The sequence below is a fragment of the Aphis gossypii genome, chromosome 3, assembly GCF_020184175.1.
Source record: "Aphis gossypii isolate Hap1 chromosome 3, ASM2018417v2, whole genome shotgun sequence".
NCBI lineage: Eukaryota > Metazoa > Arthropoda > Insecta > Hemiptera > Aphididae > Aphis > Aphis gossypii.
In genome coordinates, this window is record NC_065532.1 from 26,023,568 (window position 1) to 26,044,031 (window position 20,464).

Here is a 20,464-nt window from a genome sequence, read left to right on the forward strand (position 1 = left end):
GCTTTAGTAAAAGTATATTATGTAGCAAACAATATGAATATAATGATTTAATTTAACAATAAATAAAGAAATAAATTAATGAACACACAAATGAGTTTAACGCATATTTAGCCCCTACATGACGGTTTATATTATACGACAATGTTGTGATTTAAAGGACAAATTCAACTGAGATTTATCTTTATTTAAATTCAAACAGGTTATGAATACGTTTAGGTTTTTTTATTATTGTATTAATAAATACGTACATCAAATATTATATGATCTTGCTTGTATATTTTATAAGGTATTCTTGAATTTGCTCATTCGGTTAACAGTTCTGAAAACAAATAAACAAAAACCCTATATTTAATATAAATAGATAAATAATTTATTTTTCAATTTAAACTAAAATTTGAATTTTTAATTTCAACAAAATCTAAATTATTCTATAGGATTGTGAGAAGACACGACAGTCGACAATCGGTTGACAAAAATCAGTTACGATTATGGATATATATTATATTATATCATTGCAAGCTTTAATTAAAACTTTCTGGAGCATGTATTAATTTCTAACTCCTAGAGTTAAAAAATTCAAATGAAAACATTAAAAAAAGATTGTATATAACTACATAACACGCGACAAGGAATAACTAACAAAGTAACAACTTACACATATTATAACAGAATAAAATACTATTAGTATTGGTTATAAATTATAATATATAATATAATATACTCTTTATTAGAAAAATATATAACTCATACAATTGATATAAAATGATAAAAATAATGAGTTTGTGTACCTAGTGACTACTGTCAATTTCACATCACAGTTATTTTTGGTTTTCCCATTAAAGTTTCACCATGTTATATGTACACATTTAAAAATCTATTCCTTATTTCCTTATTTATGCATGTTTATATACATTTTTATTTATATATATATTTCTCAAAATAAAATGAAAAACTTCTTGAAAACTTTTACCTTTTAAATTGAGTTCGTGAATGAAAATACAGGGGTGTCGTGCGGCAAGAATTGAATTTAATGCACGATGGTCGTAATAACATTACTGAATAACGTGTCTAAAATTCATAACTTTGAATAAATTATTTGTACTAGAAATAACGTTGTTCAGTTTGAAAATACATTATTTATTCAGTAAACGATTACGAAAAAAATATGATCAAAAAAGATATTTTGTAAGCAAAATTAATAGGTATTAATTATACCAATAATAAATAAATTAAATAAATATTATTGATCTATGCAATTTTGTCTATGCATTATTTGTTCTTATTTGATTAACTACTTTTTTTTGTATGCCATTTTAAATAAACTAAAAGTGACATATACCTATAATATATATTAATTTTAAAAATTTTTACATTGATATTTTATTGTCCTTGTACTTATATGGTATAAAATATAAATTGAGCTAATTAGTGAAACAGATGATAATATTATAATCTTGACGACATTAACTCACACAATATTAAATGTTATTTGTTTTTTGCATTTAGAAACATTAATGGAGATATAGTAAATAAAAATGTCTCAAAGTAGAAAACATTTATTAAATATAAATCAAAACGATTTCTAAATTATATAAAATGTGCTATAATAATGTTATATGTTCACATACATTTTAGAAAAAAAATCTATTTTTATTTAACAGAAGACCATATATTATTATGATAAAATTTATAAGAACGATTAAGGTCGTTTAGACCACTGGGATGTGAATATGCATAAAAAATACATTACATTTTCATAATATTCAATCAAAAGCCATTTCCTTCTAATCTTTCATTTCATCCATTCATTACCGTATCCTAAAACTGGTGATATTTCATAGATTGGCAGTAAAATATAAATTTGTTATTGTATTCGATTTATTAGATATGAATAAATGAATTATTTTAATTACATAAATAGTAAATTAATTATGTTACTTAAATTAAATTATTTAGTTTAAATTGAGATTTGAAAAAATTGTTTTTTGAGTAAAATTAATCATTTTTAATATTATACCAAATAAAATAACCCTAAAGAATCCTAAAAAATATACTGGTTCTCGTATTTAGCTTAAGAGATATCTTATACTAGTTTTAAGTCATAAAAAATTTAAAATGGGTAAATAGAAAACATTATAGAAAACATATTTTGAGAAACTTAACTGTACGTCAATATTATTTAAAAACAAGCAAATGAAATAATATTTTTCATTACATAATCGTATTAAAACCTTTTTGTTTTGAACTCTGAAATTATTCAAGGTTTTAATATTTTAATTTAAACCATTAATAAACTACTATAAATAAGTGTTTAAACAATATATTTATATATTTATAAAAATTATTATTAATTATTACGTTTAAAAACATGTGTATTATGAAAAATTTAAAAAATAAGTCACTTATATGGATATTACCTAGGTCGAATGTATTGAATTGTACAAATGCATACATATATTATATACATTATAATAAATTTTTAATTTATTTAAAATAAGGCTAATAATAAATATATTATTTATTTTGATTGTGCATTTAACATAGGCCCATAAACCAAAAATAAAAAATTTAGTAATAAAACAAATTGTTCAATTTTTAATTTTTTTGTTTGTTATAAATTATAATTATAATGAAATTATGTAGATATTCTAAAAACCCCGTCCCTCTCAAAAAATCTCTTCAGCAAATAAATATTTTCTGAGTAGAGTAAAACCAACGCTCATTATAATTGTTTTTCCTCACTTTATTATTTTTTTTTTTAAACCATATGAAAAATATGCTTTCAGTTTTAGAGATATATGTATATAATATTATATAGAAAGTTTCAAAATAATTATGAAAACTTCTTAATACTTCGGTTCTAGTGTTTCAACGGCTTTTTTTACCTTGGTATACGTATAATAGTAAATTTTACTTTGATAATTTTTATCTTCAGAAATTAATCATCCAAAGTACAATATTTTAACCACATCAAGGGAAAACATATAACAATATAGTAAAGGCTGTATTATATAATAATATTATGAATACAGGAGTGGTTGTCACTTGTTCTTCCATTGTACGCCCGCATGCAGTGTACGTACAAATGCTGTAGGCAAGTATAAAAATGAGAGAAAAAACAGAACATATATTATATTTATATAGAATAAATTTACGTCATGCATGAATTTATATTATTTCCATACAAAAAATATAAAATTAAGTTAGTCATCATTGTTTTAGATACGAACTACCTATTTAAGGATTCGAACAAAGTGCTCATCAAATAATGATTATAATTTTATTATAAACTGAGAAAAATTCAAAGAGAAGCGGATAAAATGGCGAGTTACCCCACCCGCGGGGAAGACGGAAACCTATCTTGTGACATTTTATAATTTTCAATTCCTTTGTACGATTGAACTCCACCGAAGTTCCATTCGAAAAGAATGCGAATTGGTTTAAATAAGAAAATTGATTAAAAATGTACGATTACAGCAGAATAACAGCGGTACAAATCTTGTGCGTGATGCACAATTTATTAAACGGAATGTATCCATTAAATAGACTGTGATTCACCTCGATCTGGATTACAGACGTGAAAATGTCGACCCACAAACCACCGATGCATTCGTTATTTCGTTTTATTAATAATAGCCCGTCATATAATAATAAACGGTAAACGGTTATATGGGATTGAAAATTATTTTGCTGTGCCCCGTTGTGATTACACCATACCGTCACGTGGTCCCGCTAGATAATATTATTTAACATAATGGAATTTGGCAATACAATGGCCGATAAACGGTTTTGCGGTATAATTATTACTAGAGGTGTGTTCTCGAATTTCATCAAAAATATAGATTGTGAGCCACACGTATGTGCCGTATATAAATTATAATAACTATACGACCGCCGTATTATGGTTTATGTATTATATGTGCACTTCAATCCATACAGTTCCAAATATACAATATGCACGCGTGTACACGAATACAATACCCCGATCGCTAGACCAGTGTGTATGACGTATGAAACTTGAATTTTATGAATTCAGACGACTCGCAATTGCAGTGATCAAAACATAATATAGTATTAACAATTGATTTCCCTACACTGGGTATTGTGTATAGAATGCTGTTATATTATAGTTGAGTTTGTAGTCCTAATTGTTAAGTCCAAGTCCGGTATTTTTATAAATTACTAATTGAAAAATGTTTTGTTTCGTATGAATTTTATATTAATTTTTAAATTGGTCAGTGTAATAGTAGGTACCTAATTATTATATTATATTGTACTTAATTATTATCAATATAACAGCACAACAAACTTTATTTAACAATTAAATTTATCAAAATTACTTGAAGTATAATATGGCAAACGCTTAACTACACAATACTAACAAATACGATGAAACAAAAATTAAAAAAAAAAATTATTTTTGAGGCATTTTATTTTGTTTTTTCAACTCTATATTAAAATACAAACATTTTCAATTTGAATGTATTAATTTATTCTAAAAAATAGAAAATTTAATTTCTGAACGAAACAAAAAAAAAATAGTATGAGGTATAACTTATATAATTAAAGATTATTTTTATTCTTATTATTAGATAATTTAATAATAGTTATTTCTGAAATTGTAAACATCTATGATGTTACTTATTCTATATTCTATGTACTTGGGGATTTTTAAAATACATAATATCCAAAAAGTAAAATAAAATAAAATAAAAAATACACATTAAAGATTAAAATTATACGTATAAAAATGTATATTTTATACTATGCCAACACAATGTATACTTTCTCTTTTAAGTATTGATTCAATTTTAATTTTTTTAAGTATTAAGAGAAATACAATGTGTAATATTTATGTAAATGCATATACCATTTACCTTAATATTATTCTGAAATTCTAAGTATTGATTTCGATGCTATTTTTTTTCAGCGTGACATGCTATAAGAATACAAATATTTGAAATATACAATAAACCAAATATATATAATATTCTTTAAAACTGTAAAAAAATATTTATACCTAAAATTGTAATTACAATAACATGTTGCTTATTTATTCATACGAGTATTCAGAACAATATTTACTTTAAATTTCCATCGAATAAATTGAAAACCGTATTGTACTATTACTAGTAGTTATTTATTTTGGATTATCCATAAGTGAAAAATAAAACGAAAAGCAAAGCAGCAATAAATAAATAATTTGTATAGAATTCACAAATTTAATTTAATGTCTCACGAATAATAGCTACTGAATTTAATAAACTCATATTTGTTTGGACTATAATGCAGTCCCTCTCAATTTTTTTTAACTAATATCTATATTCTATACACTCTCAAAACAAATTTGGGAAACTAACCATGCTTATATTAAAAATAACGAGCCAGTTCTAACTTGTGCTTCATTTCCGTGTTACAAACTGCTTACAGGAATATAAAAAAAATTGTTTCATAAACTAATGAAAATAAAGGTAATGCTTGTATTTAAGGTATTTATAAAATTGGTAATTAGTATGGTAAATTAGTGTAGTTAAGACAACTTTATGGCATGAAATTACGCATAAATTTTGTTGATATTACAACAACATTAAGGCGCTAATATTTTTAGGTTACATGTTATAATACAAGAATAACAATAATATTACATCATTATATCAAAATTAAAATAATCAACCCAAATACTCTACGAAAACGAACAGCTGTACAAATAAATTATAATAACTTAAAAAATAGAAAAAAGAATAACTTTAATGTACTTGGTTAATTTATTATTATTATTGTAAAAAAAAAGTATTTAGATAATCGCCTAAATTAAAAACATTACTAAAAGCATTAAACTTTCGACGTAAAAACCATTTATGAGTATTTATTTTTTTCAATGTATTATGGAAACTAAAAAAAAACTGTGGTTTTACGTTCTTAATTAAAACGTCGTCGGCTTGGAACAATTTTCCAAACCACAAAAACAAAAAACTTTCGTCTTAAGCCAGTTTTTAACACAGTTTATCCGCGCACTTCACCACAAGACAAAAACGCCTCAAAAATGTTGAAACATGGGTGTCACGAACGAACACGATGACTATCACGATTATTTCGTTTTAACCAGCGTTTGGAGCATTATAAATTTTAAATTGAATTTATTCACGCATTTACATATCCATTTGCTTTCAAATTGAACACGAAGTGCATTGGAATTTATTTTTATTCCGAAAATAATACGTCATTCATATTCATCTTTATTCAAATTATGTTTGAACAAAAAATCAAATAAATACACATTTTTTATTTAAAAAATTAAATAATTGATAGTAAATATAAAAAGTTATTCGATTTATAGTATCAGTTTTTATTTATGTTGTTTAATTTTTTATTTGAAACAGCCAAAAGACAATTCAATAATCGTAACAGAATAAGTCATCTAAATAAATCTGCTTGTCTAGAAACCAAAGCCTTAGAAAAGGCAAAGTTTGAAATATATATTTTTGCTCGTGCGTATATACCTACCGCAATAGTTCCTAAAGAAAACATTTCCAGAGTAGAACAATACAAATTGTATATACTTTGAATTTAAAAACGAATCCATTTTTTATTCATGTGCGGGAATAAAACGAATATGCGTTCTTTAACGTCGTTCATTATTTACGAATTGAGTGCATTCGAGAGTGCAATCGTCAACGAAAAAAAAAATGAACGTTTTCGTTTGTATGCATTCTTTCGAACATAGTAATTTTTGAGCCCGACGAACATTTTCGTATGTGCATCTCGGTATACACATCAAATATATAATACGTGTATACTGTATATAGTGTGACCGTAGTATTACCCCAAGTATATATGGCTCATACACGCATTATGAGTATAACCGATTCAGAAAACCGGAGAAACGTTGCACGGACCACACTGTATATTATATAGTTGCCGCACGCGGGTTTAATGGTATTCGCAATGAATGTTTACGTCGCAAGCCCCTAGTATGGGGGTGGGGGAAAGTGGAGAGAAACTTTTAACGATAAAACCCACCGCCGAGAAGGTCATTAAGCGCTCGACCCCAATTAGTATATTGTGCGAGGCGTATATATGCAGCGCCCAAAGAGAAAACACTCGGCTGGATGGCGAATGCGAATAGTGCAATAACCGTATTTTTATTATTTTTTTTCAGAAAAATATAACCCTCAGCAGCAGAAAAAACAGGTGTCCGATTTTTTGGTCAGGCCGTTTTTCGACACGTCCGTATCGTCCAACATCACCACGCAACTGGGAGGTCATGCCTACATGCCATGCAGAGTCAAGCAGCTCGGTAACAAGTCGGTGAGTGTATAAAATTAAATCAATCCGTTTGGGTTTTTACTATTTTAAATAATTAAATCAAAGTTATTATGCGATATAAGCATTTTCCGACTATTTATGATTATAGAATAATTTTATTTTATTATTGAATTTGTAATATTATACTATTCGTTCAAATTAAAATGGAAATAAAGGTGTTAAATTATAATTTCCAGACTAATTGAGCTGTCGAATGCAAATAACAAAAAAAAAAATTATATATTTCCACTTACTATGTAGTATACTTTTAAATCTTCGAAAAAACTGAAATGCATTAGCGTTTTCCATACATAATTGCAACAAAACATTCGTATCTAACCAATCGCGTCGTATCATTCGTATCAGATTTGCATGACAAAAAATCTGCATGTATCCACTATGGTAGAATTATTCTGCTCGTGATGCGTGTTTCGACCTCTCTAAAAAAATATAGATATTAATTATTGAAATTATTTATACTCCCTCGTATTCTTAAACATATACGGAAAAATAATCGACTATATTATTCAAATTCGCCCACTTACAATGATTCCTTGCAATTTTACAATGTTATAATATTATATTTATAATAACCTTTAATAATATACAAAAATTAAATATATTATCATCAGTCATCAAGGCTCAATAATATGCATATTATAATACCGATTATACATAGCATAGCTCAAAAATTTCATCAAATTATCAAAACAGCTAAAAAATTAGAAAAATACGCAAATATAATAACTATTATTTTACCAAATAAAAAGATCGTAAATCTTACGATCCCCTACCTGTTCTTATATAAGGGAGTACTATATATAATACAATACTTACCCCAAAGTAGAATAAGTGTGAAGCAAGTATTAGAAAAATGTGCATATAATGCGAAATTAATCCACTCACGTGGGTAAACGAGCCTAATACAATAATACGTATATTATATTAGTGGTGTTAAAAATAACGGATGTTCGGATTTTGTCGGCGGAACGGATTGCGCCCGAGATCGACGCCCGCGAAATACCGAGCGGACCGTCCGAAAAACTCGTTTTGGGGATAAACGACAACCGGAATGCGTGTTATATACTTTTCCGGATATAACGACCGCAAATTTCACGAGTGCAGTGGACGCGAAACGACGGGCAGACCCCGCGCAGTAAATTAAAATGCTCGAAACAATGTGTATTGCGCGCGTTTGGCCGTTATTCCGAATCGAACGTGAAGGGAATTCGATTAGCTGTGGAGTATAATATAGATAAACTATATATAGGCATTATAGGTACCTATATACCAATAATAGACTATATAACGTTACCCGGCGGAACGTTTTTAGAACGCCGGATGCGGATACAATATTCAAGTATATATATACATTATACATACATACATACATACATACGACCTAATACGATTATATATTTACAGAACGATTTGCCAGTTTTTATATTAAACAAAGCTACGTTCTTGAAAATTTTAGAGAAAAAAAATACTATTGAAACTCACGAAAAACTTTTCGCACTCTTTCAGGACATCTTTCTAACCTCGGAAACTTGTTATCCAGTGCCTCGTGTTTTGAGTATTTAGAAAACAATTTAGTAAATATTATTAATAAAATAATAATTTTAAATTTTAATTTTATCAACCTCAACCATAAAATGATGACACGACATTTTGTTTCAACACTGAACAACTTTATTGAGCAATTACCTTTTGTCAATTTTTATGAATATACACAGTTAATGACTCTGATAAATTTATGTTAAGAAATTTTTTTAAATTCCACATTGGTATTATTTTTAGAATTTTTCTATAACTGTAATTTTAAGTGTAGTTAAGATTCGAAATAAGGTACTCGTATATTGATCAACTCATAAGTCTATTAAAAATATAATTTTTAATCAAAATTATCAATTTACAACAATAGATATTTATTTTATTAAATGATTATATGATTCCTAAGTAAAATCTAATTCTATACATTAATAGGTATAACCTTTAAATTTGACTTAATTTTTTTTTTTTAATTTAAAATAATATTTAAGTGTAAAGAACGGTACCTATGATATCGTGAAAATGTACAAATATTTTTTGAAATATTAATGAAAAAAATGTACTATGACCTCTAATTGAATCATAATGTGCTATTAAAATAAAATAAGCATCAGTTCTATTAGATTAGGGAGACTTATTCGATTATTGCTATGTCTTACAGAGCTTTCGACAACAACTAACATAATTGTTTATATCATTTCTATGCTGTAAAAATTACACTACAAATATTTCCTCTGTCTAGACGTATGAGTAGTGAAAAATCGGTAAAATTTAACTACTATTTGATATTGTTTTTGAAATTCTCAGAACTGGGAGAGCTACAAGCTTATAATTAATCACTAGTTCCCTTCAACATGTGTTATACGTACATGCCTATGAACGGGTGACAACTGGCGGTGATTGTAGGCGCAATTTTGTGCACGTAATGTGCTTTTATTGCAACGGCGATGGCGACAAAATTTCGCAAGAGACGAGGCAATTTTCTATTTATGACCGGTCTGTCGCCGTGGCTTCGGGTGGGATCGTAAAAATACACGCCAAGGCTTCGCCACGCGTCCACCGCACAAACACGAAATTGCACTACGATGAAGATACGGCAAAGGGAGTGTAGAGGATAAAATAATAAAATAAATAACTGAGCGACAAAGACGAGTGAAAAGTTTCTATTTTTTCCCTCATTTCCCTTCACTTCTCTCCGACTATAGAACGTTATAAATAATATATATAGCCTATATATATTTTGTCTCGAGCACAATTGTTAAGCTTCTTCACTGGTAACGGCCAGTGGGGTAGTTTTTACACGATAGTTATTTAATCAACGTTCCCCTTGCCATGAGGCACTAAATAAAATTACCTTTTCCTCTACTGCAACAGCGCAAATTACTGGCCAGCAATGTGACCGAATTGACGATTTAAAAATATGTGCTTTTACACAATATATGTGTGTAAAGGTCTACTCGATGGGATGGAGGTGACTGGCAATCAGCGTGGTGGAAGCGTGAAGGACAGGGACATTGTAAAAATGAATCCGGGGGGACCGTTAAGTTTTCCGAACAGTAACGCGTCCCATTTAAACTCGTGTTATTGTCGCGAAAAGCATGGGTAAAAAAATATCCCTCACCTTTATACTTTATTGTTATTTCTTACCCTGCCGCTACTACCCAATCATTCCGACTCACCGAAAATCCATTAACTCACAGTTACTCCCATAAGCTGCCGCTTTTTCCCCTTAAGAAAAACATATCGCAAAAATTTCCTCAAAATACCCAAACGCGTCGAAATAAAATGTACGTGACATAATGTCATACGCAGCTATAGTGCAGTACACGCGCTTTTTTTGCAAAAATGAGATTAAGTTTTTTTTTTAAATAAATTCACGTACCAAATTTTCAGACTGAATAACGAATATTTAAGTTTTTCTCGAATTCTAATACGTTTTTATACCATAAAAAAAAATTCGTGTAAATCCCTTTATGCGACCAAAATTAATACCAATGTACAGGTACTGTATAATATATATAAAGTATTTAATAGCGTTGTTATTTTTTTAAAAACATTTATATGCTACGATACCTCTAAAATTTAATAATTAAACTGTCTAAACATTTCACTGTAAAATTCGAATTTATCCATAATGATATTCCATTGTTTTGATCCTATTATCGTTGTATTTTTCCATACAATTATTTTGTATTTCATTTCGCAAACCCATGAATGAAAATAACATGAAACTACTAAGTATTCTGCTTTTAACATCGGTTAAACATGTTATACAGCAATTTCGGTACGAATATGATAATAATATCAGTGAATAAAATCATCGTGTCCAATTCTAATATAATTTCATGATGTCTCAACGGTAATAGAATTATATAATTATGTAATTGCATATCGCATAATTTGCCAAATGTGGCTTATTGTACTTAAACTGCATTAAGTCATAAATCTTTTTGTGGAATATCAAATTACCACTCCACTTATGCAGTTAGCACACAATGGCCGTTAAGAGCCACTGTAATAGGCTAAATTATGGCTATTCGATATAATATATATACGAGTAGTAGTAGGTATATACAGGTTGCTTAATATTTAGTCTAATAATACATAACAGATTATAATTAAAATTATATCCGTTTTCGAATGATTAAACGATATAAACTTTGTAATACAGATATTTTTTTAAAAAAGTATCGATGAAAACTGAATATGATTGTATAGAAAAAAAATGTATTACTTATAAACTCTATAAAAAATAACTTATTAAAATATTTTAAAACTAATCTAGTTTTTATCACTAAATAATTACTTACTCTTTATAAAAGTAGAATAATTATATTTTACTTATGGTATATAATTAAGTATCAAGCATGATTTTCATTCCATGAATATAATATAAATGTATTTTATTTCGAATAAAATATATCAGCACCATCCTTCCTATTGTATTAATTTATTATAAAAAATAAATAAAACTGTTAAATTATCATAGCTAAATGCAATACTAACGATTCTCTAAAGTACCCTCAAATTAATTTAAAAGCATATTTAGTTTTTTTTTATAATATTAATAAATTATTTTTTTTCCTACAGATTTCTGTTTCATACTGCAGTGGCATCCCGCCAGCAGAACTTTTTATCTTTACCTATACCCAAGTTTTAATTTCACATTTCGTTACCCCTAACAACCCTCTCTTGAGTATGCCAAGTTTATTTCAATCTCTCGGTTATTTTATTAATTAAAAACATAAACCTGGATTATATGGAAAATCATAAAAATTTCACTTTTTTATTTAATATAGTTTATTTTATCGAGTTTACTTTGATTTAATATAAATCTATATGGATTTATGTATTGCAGGTGTCATGGATACGGCGGCGGGATTCGCACATACTCACTATTGATTGGTTGTTGTTTATCGCTGACGACAGATTCCGAATATTTCTAGTAGAACCCACGTGTACGTGGACATTGCAAATAAAATATGTGCAGCCCAGGGACGCTGGCATTTACGAATGCCAAATAAATACATCACCTAAAATGAGCCATTTGGTTCAGCTCAATGTCGTAGGTAAGTATCAAGCCTAAAAAACATATTTTTAAGTTAATATATATTATGTCATTTATTAATAACCAAATGTCATAATTTGTAACTTACAAAAGCCAAGTAAGGACCGATACATGTATGTAGGTGTATGAATATAATACATACCCGCAATATCATTGTTATTGTGTATTTTAATTACATTTCAGCATTAAAATAACAATTTGGATACGAATACTGTAATCGAATTTAATTAAAAGTCAAATTCATGTATTTTATAACAAAGTGTAATTATTCTATTAATACATTACGATCAAACGAATTTTCGTTCACTTTCTAAATTAGAATTACATAATATATTCAAAAAAAATATTTTATCTCTTCATATCTGTTGAAAAAAAATAATATTTAAATACACTTTAAAATATTTCTGTATTCTAAAAAGTATTCTTAATGTATACTAAAAAGTTGAAATGCGTTTAGAGATTGATATGTCTAAACTGACGGTGTAACATATCTAGTCGTAATCGAATATATTCCAAATATTAAATTAATTTTATTTAACCATATTTCAAACTTAACAACGAATTATGAGATATTCTTGATTACACTTCAAATTGACTAAAGCACCACATATTTAAAAATCCTCGTTAAATGTATAAAACCGAACTTAATATTATGTTATATATCCAAACAACCGAAAAAAAAATTAATATAGGTACCTATCGATAATGTTGGTGTTTAAACGATTATGGTATATCGCGTGCATTGAAAACCCAACACAACTCTAATGACTCTGTAATTAACATAATAACAAAATTAATAAATTAAAAAATTGAAATTCGGAATAATATATAAGTAAACCTTTTCATCCAACAGTGCCAAAGATTGAGATCATGGGCGAGTCGGATATCCATGTGATGGAGGGCAGCTCGGTGAGCCTGAAATGCGTGATCCGGCAGAGTGTCCGGGACCCGGACTATATATTCTGGTACCAGAATAACAAACGGGTGCTAGACTACGGCAAGGGAGCCAAAGTGATCAGCAGTGAACGGTTAGACGCCAACACGATGGTGGCCACTTTGACCATCAACAACGCTGTGCGGCACGACTCTGGCAACTACACGTGTCAGCCGTCTAACTTGGACTCAGCCAGCGCGTATCTGCACGTCTTGAACGGTACGCTACGGAATACTTATAAAAATATTATATAATAATTATATGATAATATTTTAGTTTTTATAACTGACGTTGTTCATTTTATATGTAAAACCAAAATTAACAAAATATTTTAATAATACCATCAGCTGCCACGAACATTCGATTTAGATTTTATTCAAATCTAAGCAGTCTGTTGTTCTTCCGGAATCCCTTTACCCCGCAATAGCCATTATAATATTCACAAACGATTCGACTGTACGTGCGGCTCGTACTGCATTTATACATATATATATACTCGTATAACCACGATCCTTCTCCTGTATTTGAAGTGTTTGACTTAACAAATGCGTTTTTCGTTCTCGGCGAAATCAAATGGAAATAATTCAAACCAAATAAATCATAAGTTTATAAGGTACAGATTTTATATGTTTCCTTGGGTTCAAATTTTAGATTCCACCACTAGTGTTTAATTACTCATAAATTATGAACAAATAAATAACATCATTGTAACTTGGTAAGTACTCAAAACTATACGAATGTTATAAAAAAAATTTAACAAACAACGAAAGCACTTAAAGTGTCAAACTCCGTACACAAATCTTATTTAATATTTTTACTTCGAGCCGAAAACTATTTGAGTTATTGTTTCTATTAAATAATAAGCGTTAGAAAAATCGAGAAAAATATTTGTTGTATAGTTTATTGGAATTCTTTAATTTATAATGAGACTAGGTTTTTCCCTAAATATGTTACCACTAACGATATTCGAATAATGTGTTAAAAATACATCACAAAAATTACACTTAAATAACCATTGTTTAATAAGACGTATTGATTTAAATTTTTAAAAAAATATTATTATTCTAGATAGGTAATATATTATGAAAAACTATAATTTTACCGATATAATAATATATTGGCAATATTGGGACATCTGTGATTAGTTGTCTTTCAAGAGATAATCACGTGATTAAAAATATTACAAAAATATGACAACTCGAAAACCCTAAATGAAATAAATTATAATATTTATTAAAAATAAATAAAGCATATTTTATATGCCAATATTTTCATAATACTTCCAACAAATTCACAAATGGGTTTTAATAAAATTGACAAAAATTAATATAAATATTGTATTGTACACGATTTCTATGGGTTCAATAAATATTTTATACATTGTTATTTCATAAAATATTAATTAATAAAATAACATTGTATGGACAAAATTTTAATGTCATCATGTAAATACTAAATTAAAATAAAATACATACATTACATACATTTTGATTAAAATAATCTATAAAATATTTAGAACACTTGTGTATTCTTCATTTTTTTTTTTTGTGAATTTTCATATCTAAAAAGTAATATTAAATTTTTAAATAAATAATGTACAAAGATACCTCTATATAGGATAAAATATTTAACGTTCCAAAAATAAACAAATATTTTAAATTACTTATTTTAAAATACGTTTCATATCTCCAGTATAATGAAAATTATTCAGCTATTATATTTAGTAGAACTCAATAATTCCATTCACCTTGTATTCTTACTATTAGAAAATGTGATCAAATAATTTTTGTTTTATTCAATATTTAATAATATAAGCTGTAAACAGTTTAAGTTACTTAGAGAACTGAGAAGTTGAAATAATTGTTTGTATCATAACCAATAACAGGCAAATACTAAACAACACCAAGTTTTATACAGCAATGTATTTAAATTAAATAAATATAATGGTCATATTTTATTTATACTGTATCAAACTCTGTTTTAACGGTCGTAGCCCATTCGGCTCCCATTTTCCTAAAACGGCTACCGTTTTACAAAAAGATCAATTTCCAAACGACTTTCATCAAAAAGATTTTACGAACAGGTTAATTTCCAAAAGGCTCCGGTTTTTTAGATCACAAGTTCATTTTCATTTGTAGCAGACTAAAAACTGTCTCAAAAGAGGTGTGGTTAAACTTTTGTAGGTGAAAACTAAGTAAATTACAAAACTTAAACAGAAAAATCATACACTGTGAATTTTTTATTAAAATAATAATAAATTTTAATGTTAAAAAAAATGCATGTATAAGTAGAAATATAAAAAAATCATACATTAGGCATTTTTTTAGCCATAATTTTTTTTTGTATAATCTATACGTGTTATTTTAGTAGATGAAAATTTGTCTCCTAACGAACTCTAGTTCTTTTAAAAATTTAAGTGTACTGACATGACAGAGTTTTAATTTAATTTTTTTTCTACGGGAGCCGTTTAGGTATTTACCTGTTCATTAGATAGATGGGAGCCATTTGGGATCCGACAGATTTAAATTATGCTTTAAGTGTGTTATATTTTTCTTGAATAAGTTTTACATGCACAAATTTTCAATGTTTAAAATTCTCAAACTACAATGTTTATTTATTGTTATTGAACATTTAAAAAAAAAAATAGTTTATTTGTTAAATAATTTATTAAGTGATGTTTCTCATCTATAACAATATTTTTTTTTATATATGAACTGAAACCCAAAAGATATTTAAAAATGAATAATAATGCCTTCATTAATCATTAGGTTTCCGAGTATATAATATACAACCATTAATTTTTTGTAATATTATATTTTTACTCGACGGAAATCGGTAAGAATGAAATAAAACGCAACTATAACGACAAAAAATGACTAAAAATACAGAACAAAAGATATAACATTGAATTCTTTAATACATAATCTAAAGCGTGCCCCGTCTTAAGAATAATTATCGAACTATTATCATTCATGATTTTAAATAAAAATCGTGTCAGTGGGAAAAATGGTTAGGACAACTTAAGGATGCACCCACTAATTATTGTCATTGGAACGGAGTAAGATCTCGTGCAGTTGTGGATACGGAATGAAATATAATTTTTTCTTATTGAAATATACTAATAGCAACTGCTCTCGTTAAAAAACTGCTCTAACGGCAAGCTTTCGACGCTTATTAGTAAACATCTTTCCGGGTCGCTATCGTAATTGTTTACTTCTGTATATTCGAACACAATATAAATCGACAAAGGAAACCGACGAACGCTACACATATACCTAGGATATGTATTATGCCTGCTGGAGTTAAGCAAACTTCTTAGTAGCGCCGCCACATCAGCGGAACAAGACAATATCGTGCGAAATAATAAATTGTCGGTGCTCTTTAATATAGTCGTATAGTGCGCATCCTGCAGGATGGCTTCATAATATACCTATGGTTTCAGATGAGCACAAAAATTAGCAACACCTAGTAATATTATACAGCACGATGTGTTAATTAAATTTGCCGTTGGGTAGGATTATAAAAACGGTTGCCGTGAATACATTTCCATATTAACGCAGCGAGAGACGAATGAGATGTGAGCGCTTGTGAGTGTGCATACGCTTATATGGAATATAATATTATATATTTACGTAACGCATAGTTAAAATTCACTCAGATTATTCAAAATCTGTAAATTCTAATAATAATCGTATTTTTTTCTTCTAATTCTCTATCTAGAACTTAATCACTCCTATTATCGTTGGCTTATTATTAGTCTATTGTTATCACAAGACCATTCGTTCAATCGTCATTGAATTGCGAACTTTGTACCGTAAATTAAATTTGCTTCATTTTTTTTTCATTGTTTTACATTTAAAAATCCCAGAGCTAATCAATACTGAATACTGCAAATAATATAATACGATTTTAAAATATAAATGTAATAGTGTATTAACTGTACATTCATTTGAAATATACCAATTATACGTAACATTGGATAGTGATACTTTTGTCTTAAGTAAATAGTGTCCAAGCCACAGGGTATCAATTTGATGAAAAAAAAAATCACTTCTTATGATTACTTTATCGATTTACCGTCCAAAATTTCAACTTCAAAAAACTGCTATTAAGATAAAAATTTAATTTTAATACTATAAAATTGCTAACTCATCGGATATTCGAAAATGTGAACACAATAAACGATTAATCTTATTCCACTACTAGGCTACTATAAAAACGCGAACATAGGAAATTATATCTCCTAAAAGTACTTCCGAGAGCTCATTAATATTCATATGGTATTCGCAACTGCTCCTGTGTATAGAACTTTCAAAAAGTTAACTTTAAAATATTATACTCTGAGGCATTAGTGTGATTCCTAAAGTATTTAAACAATAAATAATAATCGGCGTGTTCCCAGATATATTATTGAAATAAAACTAAACGCTTAATTAAAAATAAACTTTTACCATACGTTTAAATGTAAATTTTTAAAGTCTTTAGAATTTACTTAAGTTATGCATCTAATTTAACATGAAAGTTAGTTCTTTATAAATTAGTAGCTTTGAAATGAAACATTATTTTTTATGCAATTAAGTACATTTTTATTATGTAATTAGAAATGTATATATTTTTGAATATGTAATACCTATATTAAAAGTGTAAAATGTCTGTTAGTTTTTCGTCTGATTTAAAGTTTGTTGCTAAAAACGCGATGTAATTATATTTACATTTAAAATATAAACTTAAGTAATTTAATTTTTAAAAATAAATAACTCGAAACTATGTTTGTATATTAAACAAACATTACCTCATTGATTTTGATAGCTAATGTTCGTGATCAACTATAAAATGTAAAAGTAAAACTTTAAATTAGTCAGTATACACAATAAAGTGAAACATAAAATTAAATTTTTACTTATTAGTTCTTAAGTCTCAACTTGTATTTTTTATCTTCAAATACTAATTCGTTATTTTATATAAATTTTCGCAACAAGTTTGTAGTTTTTGAAACATTAATGAAGTTAAGCGAATAGCAATAGGTATACAGTACAAAAAATTATAATAATTCGGTTCGGACTCATGAGAAATATACATCAGAAATATATCTAGTTTATATTAGCACAGAATAGTATCACAATCAACTTACCGGGCTTAAGTTAGGTTAGGTTATCGCATTCTGTCATATTTTCAATTTTTCGAACGCTGTTTGTCACAGACAATAAGAAAGAAGAAAAAAAAAAATTACTGTCGGACAAAATCGCCGTGGCATATCCAAAACCGTTGCCTCTTAAGCACGCAAATGAAATGTAGATGTATATATTATATAAACAAGCATACGACGAAGACTAAAATTACTTTTAATTTTAACCGTCCGAACTGACCGCGGGGAGTCGTCAGTGATGTAATAGAATCGAAAGAAAATATACGTATACCAATATAAAATAATAATAACAAACAAAAACATAAATAATACTAACAGCGGTTCTGTTTATATTAAATCGAAACCACGAAATCAGCTGATTTCATAGAACGCTGTATTTTCTGGGCCAACATTTTGCAACTACCTTCTTTGTGTACATGGTGTTTTTGTGTCGATCATGAAATATCGGCCCGTTTACAAGTTGTACAACACCGAAATTCGATCCATCGTTATTATGTTCTGCAGTAATAATAACACAGCCCTAACTCGCTCGACATGTCCCTTGAGTGGTCAAGCTACATGGACGGTGATCTAGAAAATAGAAGCTATAGTACCAAAAAACGGATAAGCCCTCTAAAATGTAATACCGAAATGTATTTTTAAATTACTTGTAGGTACATGCATAATAATCTATATTTAGTTTGAAATTTAATTGAATTCACTATTTTTGAATAAATTAAAAAACGTTAATTACTACTTCGTGTTTTATACGTCCATTTATTTATTTCATTATTATTACTATTATTTTTTTCATAAATGTTGACAATATTGGAAGAAACATAATACAGTGAACCGAAATTATTTTATCAGACTATGTTATTAACTATTATCGAATAGCACATTCCAAATAAATAGTAGGTACCTATATACTACATAAACGTATAAATTGTATAATCTGATCCGAAAAAATATTCTAGTCTTTGAAGCTCGTTATATTTATTGCAGCAGTGAAACCCTTAGACAGTGTATAACTATACTGATCGTCGTAAAAATAAATAAAAAAAAAAACATGATTTTAAAACAACGCAAAAGTAGTGAGGTACGGAATAAAATTACGAGCTAACCCCAGAAACGCGAGACCCGTTCTCCGTACCTCTGTATCCCGTTTCCTCATACCTCCTCCTCGTCTGTATTCTAACATAATAATAATATAATACTATAATGTACGCGAGTGTCGAATTTATAATAAAAATCGTTTTTTTTTTTTGTTTGTTTTCTTTGCCCGTCTTCGCAGGCGAACATCCGGCAGCCATACAGCGGGGACACAGTTCCGGCACTCAGATACCCATCCGCCTGTTGGGGCCTCTCTCAGCCGTGTTGGGACTCAGCTCCAGCCATTCGACGAGGGCCGCCCTGCTGACGACCGCGTTCGCCGTCGACCTGGTCGTCCGGACACTGTACTCGATGATCGTCTAAACAGGCGACACAACGGAATCCAATCGAGAGCCTACAGTCGCCGCCGAACCAACCGAACGACTTACATACCAAATAATCAGAAACCCTCCCCCCACAAAAAAAAAAAAATAAAAACGAAAATTATAACACACCGCGTCGCCGACGGATAAACCACGTCCGAGGGCGTGTTAAGAAGCGTATCGATGAAATGCTCACAAACACTGTGCACGCACAACATACAATATGTTACCGAAATACATTTTCCGCTGTGCATACATAATTATTATCGCGCACAGACGATATGTGTTTTCATTATCATATAATATTATTATTCATTATTATTAATATTTATATTATATTATTAATACCGTGGGAGACGAGTCTTTGTATATAATATTAAACTTGAACCGCTGGACTGTCCGTCGGCGACGCGTTCTTTTCCGAACGTGTACAGTTTTTTTACGTGTATTTACTTATAACTATCATTATTATTATTGAATGTCTAATAAAAAATATATATATAAAT

The 20,464-nt window shown here is 28.3% G+C and overlaps 1 protein-coding gene and 1 long non-coding RNA gene across 4 annotated transcripts in view; one reads left to right on the forward strand and one right to left on the reverse strand.

Annotated features, from left to right (window-relative positions):
• LOC114131428 (lachesin-like) overlaps window positions 1-20,464 on the forward strand; it is a 387,860-nt gene extending 367,396 nt beyond the window's left edge. For all 3 annotated transcript variants that reach the window (XM_050203564.1, XM_050203565.1, XM_050203566.1), the window contains 4 exons: window positions 7,160-7,308; window positions 12,215-12,425; window positions 13,278-13,577; window positions 19,778-20,464. In XM_050203564.1, coding sequence (XP_050059521.1) covers window positions 7,160-7,308; window positions 12,215-12,425; window positions 13,278-13,577; window positions 19,778-19,959 — 842 coding nt within the window. In that variant the 3' untranslated portion in view covers window positions 19,960-20,464. The remainder of the gene's footprint in view (window positions 1-7,159; window positions 7,309-12,214; window positions 12,426-13,277; window positions 13,578-19,777) is intronic.
• Window positions 12,433-13,358, reverse strand: LOC126550944 (uncharacterized). The gene is made up of 3 exons (XR_007604990.1): window positions 13,263-13,358; window positions 13,121-13,194; window positions 12,433-12,786 (listed from the first exon to the last, which is right to left on the reverse strand). It is a non-coding gene; the product is annotated as an uncharacterized LOC126550944 (long non-coding RNA).